At 35.2% G+C, this 4,401-nt stretch overlaps 1 protein-coding gene across 2 annotated transcripts in view; it reads right to left on the bottom strand.

Moving 5' to 3' along the window:
- Positions 1 to 990: 990 nt before the first annotated feature.
- The window catches only part of LOC106936315 (zinc finger protein 70-like), a 107,447-nt gene continuing 104,036 nt past the window's right edge, over positions 991 to 4,401 (bottom strand). For both annotated transcript variants that reach the window (XM_015017213.1, XM_015017214.1), the window contains exon 2: positions 991 to 2,147. In XM_015017213.1, the coding sequence (XP_014872699.1) occupies positions 1,201 to 2,147 (947 nt within the window). In that variant the 3' untranslated portion in view covers positions 991 to 1,200. The remainder of the gene's footprint in view (positions 2,148 to 4,401) is intronic.

A 4,401-nucleotide genomic window follows, 5' to 3' on the forward strand; every position in this document is an offset into this window, starting at 1 on the left:
CTGAACCATAAACTTGACAACCTGTCTATGTTAGATCTTATCATGCCTGTGTAAATCTGTTTTAATGATTGCCTATCTGCTCCCCAGTCCCTGCCAGCCAAGCATCTCAAAATATTTCAGATTTTTTCTTTTTACATTTATTAACAACTTTTTGAATATGTATATTCCATTAAAATTTTTCATCAAACCATAGCCCTAAAATTTGTATACACTTTACTTACTCTGATTCTTGGTTATATAATTTTAATATTTCCTTATTTTTTTTTCTTTTTTCAACTGAAAACTTATATCCCCATTGCAACACCCATTTCTCCATTTCAAAAATAACCTTTTGTAATTTTTTAACCATAAAATCTACATTTTTCCCTCTTTTCCAAACAGCTCCATCAGTCGGCGATAAATGGGGAAAAACAACTTTGTATTCATTCACAAGTTTTTATTTCGAAACAAAAGGTAGTTCAGACCATTTAGAAAAAAATGACATACACATTTCAAGTAAAAAATGACATATCACAAAGAAGATAAACAATTATTCAAACAGTTGAAAAGATAGAAATATATCTAATATATGTTATAGTTTTCAGAAGTTTTTGTGTCAAGTTGTTTGATACATCCAAGCGTGTATCAAACGATACACGAATTTCAAGTATGAATTTATTTCACGTTTAAATTGATACATGAAATTTTTCAGCAAAGCATGAAAAGTTGGTATGTTACTCATGACAAACAGATTTCCATCTGAAAGTCAAATTTTGAGGAGGATTCTGCTGAAACGTCCTGATTGGCTACTTTGCAAAAGTCAGTCAGTGGCATGTTAAGCAACATGGCGCTTCAATATTTACACTTCCAAACAAGTTGAACTGGTTTTGAATATGCTAAATATACCTTAACAAATTTCATAGATATGCGCCACAATAAAAAAAAAAAATCCATAAATGGGCAACCAAAAATAGCTGAGGGTCTACTGTATTTTGCAAAGTGAAAACAATCCAAGTAAGGGTTTAACATTTATTACAGTAAATCTGTGAGTTAAATGACTAATTTTCACTTTTGTGTATTTGTCTTATGTGGAAATAACCAGCATGAAAGAACATTTTATTTCCTCCATATTTCATGTGAAAAACCCAGCTCATGAATATGGGTTCTAATGAGAATAATTAAGTTACTGATTCAAAAGAAAGTTTTTTCACAGGTTTAACTTCAAAGTGGCCCCTGACGTGTATGAGTTTTCATGTGACGATATAAATTATCAATTTGTGAGAAACTTTTTCTGCATGATTTGCATGAAAAAGGTTTCTCATCTGTATGAATTCTCTTGTGCACTTTTAAATTACTAATTCGAGAGAATTTCTTTCCACATGTTTCACATGAAAAAGGTTTCTCATCTGTATGACTCCTCTTCTGGACATCTAAGTGACTAATTCGAGAGAAACTTTTTCTGCATGATTTGCATGAAAAAGTTTTCTCATCTGTATGAATTCTCTTGTGCACTTTTAAATTACTAATTCGAGAGAATTTCTTTCCACATGTTTCACATGAAAAATGTTTCTCACCAGTATGGGTGCTATAATGGGTTTCCAACTTCCACTGATGTGTGTAACATATTCCACAAATGTCACATTTGAAAGGTCTTTTCTTTGTGCCAGTATCAGACTGACTCTCTGACACAGAGGAGCTGCTTCCTTCCTGATCTTTGCTCTCAACCACTGGAGAGATATGAAGGGAAAGCTGCTCTGTTCTTGTCTCTTCTTCACTCATATCATCTTCCTGAAGAGTAGAAGTCTCAATCAAAGCAACAAACTGCTTCTGGACAAGCTGCTCTCCCTCCTGACTGCTGCAGAGGTCCTTCTGGTCCTGTCCAGTTGGTAAATGTTCTGGTGGCTGCTGTTCATGTTGAAGCACTAAAGAATCTAGCTCCTCTTTTTTTACATATGTTAGTGGATATTCTATTTCCTCATGTTTGAGCAGTGTAGGTTCTGGTTCCTCTTCTTCTCTTTTAATCCATTTAGGTTCTGGTCCCATCTGTTCCTCTTCAGTCCACTGATGTTCTGCTTTTTTCTGGTCCTGACTGGACCTACTTGCCAGGCTCCAGACTTGTTGGATGACAGGAGCTTTCTCCTCATTGGAGACACTTGGCTGTTGGAGGTCTGTGGGAAAAAAGATGACATCATTAATATAACTTAAATGATGACTATCTCATGAATCAGCCTGGTTTTCCCTGCAGATTCTGGTCTGTAGGTATCATACAGACTAGAGGTGTGACAATCAATTGGTCACCGATCACAATCGGCCAATTTCCGTGAAAAATGTATGATCAGTGATTGCCGATCACTGTCTCTAGTTGCCGATCTCACTTCGCAGCCCGCATGTGCAGCTGATCTCCTCTTTCCTTCACACTGCGCAAGCGCACAGCAACAAATCCTAAGCAATGTGGTGAGGAACTATAATGCTCTCAGAGCAGATGGGGAAGTTTGCGTGTTCTGCCGAAGAACTACCTCGGGGGTGAAGCACGTCAAAATGCATCAACATGACGAATCTAATATGACGTTTAAAAAACAAACATTTGACGCAGTTTGGCTATATCGAGGCTTACTGCAGCGATCCGGAGCGATCAAATTACCGGTTAAAGCAGCCCAAAACTACCAGCACTCACCCAGAAGACCATAGTGGCCCTGAAAGCTAAACAAAATAACCCAATAATTTAAGTCAATGAGCTAACGGTGTAAGATGCTGGTTCTGCTTCCGCTGTTGGACCGCCGCTACGCCGTTATTTTAGGTAGGCAGTGTTATGAGATTTATTTGACTCATGTATAATTTAAGCTGTTGAGATACTTACTGTTAAACATTGTTGTACTAATTGCAGGTTTTTCAGTCTCCTTTTGACTGAATAGCTGCTGTATTGTGCCTCCAAATATTTTGTAATTTGTCTAAATTAGGTGAATTTATTGCCAGATCATTTTTCCATTTTGTCAGATCAACCTAACACAAGTTATAACGGCCAGACCTCCTGTTTAAAAAGAAGCTGAAGTTTGTCCCCTAATACATATGAGGCATGTGTCTTATTAACTTTACATTTTATTTGAGAAAATAACATTGACTGTGTGCTCTTTCTTTGTAATGTTGCCTATGAGCAATTCAAGCTAATGATACCTGGCTGTAATTTAATGTTGAAGTTATTTAACTCCATTACTGTAACGTTAGCCCTTAATGTTAAACATATTTTAAAGGCAGGGAAATAGATTTTTCCCTCCAATTTTAATCTAGCAAGTTAAAAGCTAATGTTAGTCAAAGTTATCCTTTATGTGCATTATTTCGCAACTTGGCTGATGTTACATGGTGCTTGTGTTCTTTGCTTTGGCAGCTTTAGCCACATGAAGACCCATGTTAGCCAAAGGACACATGCTGGTGGTGGTGGGGGGACGAAGTTGGCTAATGAAGACATGCTACGAGTGTGGAGGATGATAAGGGCCAGCCACCAGAGAAAGAAGCCCCCATTTGACCAAAGAGAAAGAAGCAGATAAAATATTCCCCAAGAAATTTAGGTAAGTAAATTTTTTTGTTACCATTTTACCACAAGGTGGTAACAAACTAGTGAATAAAATGAAAAACTTAGTACATGTGAAGTAATACAATTCATGTAAAATACATTAAAATGAATTAATTGCACATTTAAGTGAGATTTGACAACAATTTCACTGAAAGAGTCAGAAAAACTGATGGAGTTGACATCTGACGGAGTTGAAAAAAAGCCAAACTACCTCAATTTATATGATGTTATTCTGAAAGAGGTCATATTGTAGCTCATCAGGTCCATGAAATCTTTTCAGTTTACCAGAAATAAGCTTTTATTTCACAAAATTTCATCAAAGTTTTGTAAATTATCAGTTATGGTGTTGACACATCATGGTTGTGACAACTTAGGAATAAAACAGAAGAAAAAAACTAAAGAATAACGATTGTTTTACATTCTTTTCATTTCTGACGGTGTTGACAAAAACTAGGGACAAATTTCAGTGGAGTTGGAAAATATATAAAAATGATTTTTAATTCAATTTATTGATACTTTTATAATTATTTATATGAATACTTATACTTAATTATCATAATATATAATTTTAGTATTTCTTTAATTGTTTTAAACTATTATAATGTGTTGAGTTCTGCTCCTGGACAAGGGCTTTTACAGGCATCATCCACCGACTACAATGTTTAAAATAAAAAAAAAAAATTCAGCAAACACAAGAAAAATATACATTGTTGTGCTCACATGACCCAGGTTAGTTGAGTCAGATATTTGAAAAAAATATATTTTGTGTATATTTTATTCAAATTTTGTGCTTTATCCATAGGACCTGTTTTGTCCCTATCCTCAAGAATCACTGTAAATCACAAAAGTAACTC

This window comes from Poecilia latipinna, unplaced genomic scaffold (genome assembly GCF_001443285.1).
Source record: "Poecilia latipinna isolate Pla-1442-1.1 unplaced genomic scaffold, P_latipinna-1.0 Scaffold2116, whole genome shotgun sequence".
Classification (NCBI taxonomy): domain Eukaryota; kingdom Metazoa; phylum Chordata; class Actinopteri; order Cyprinodontiformes; family Poeciliidae; genus Poecilia; species Poecilia latipinna.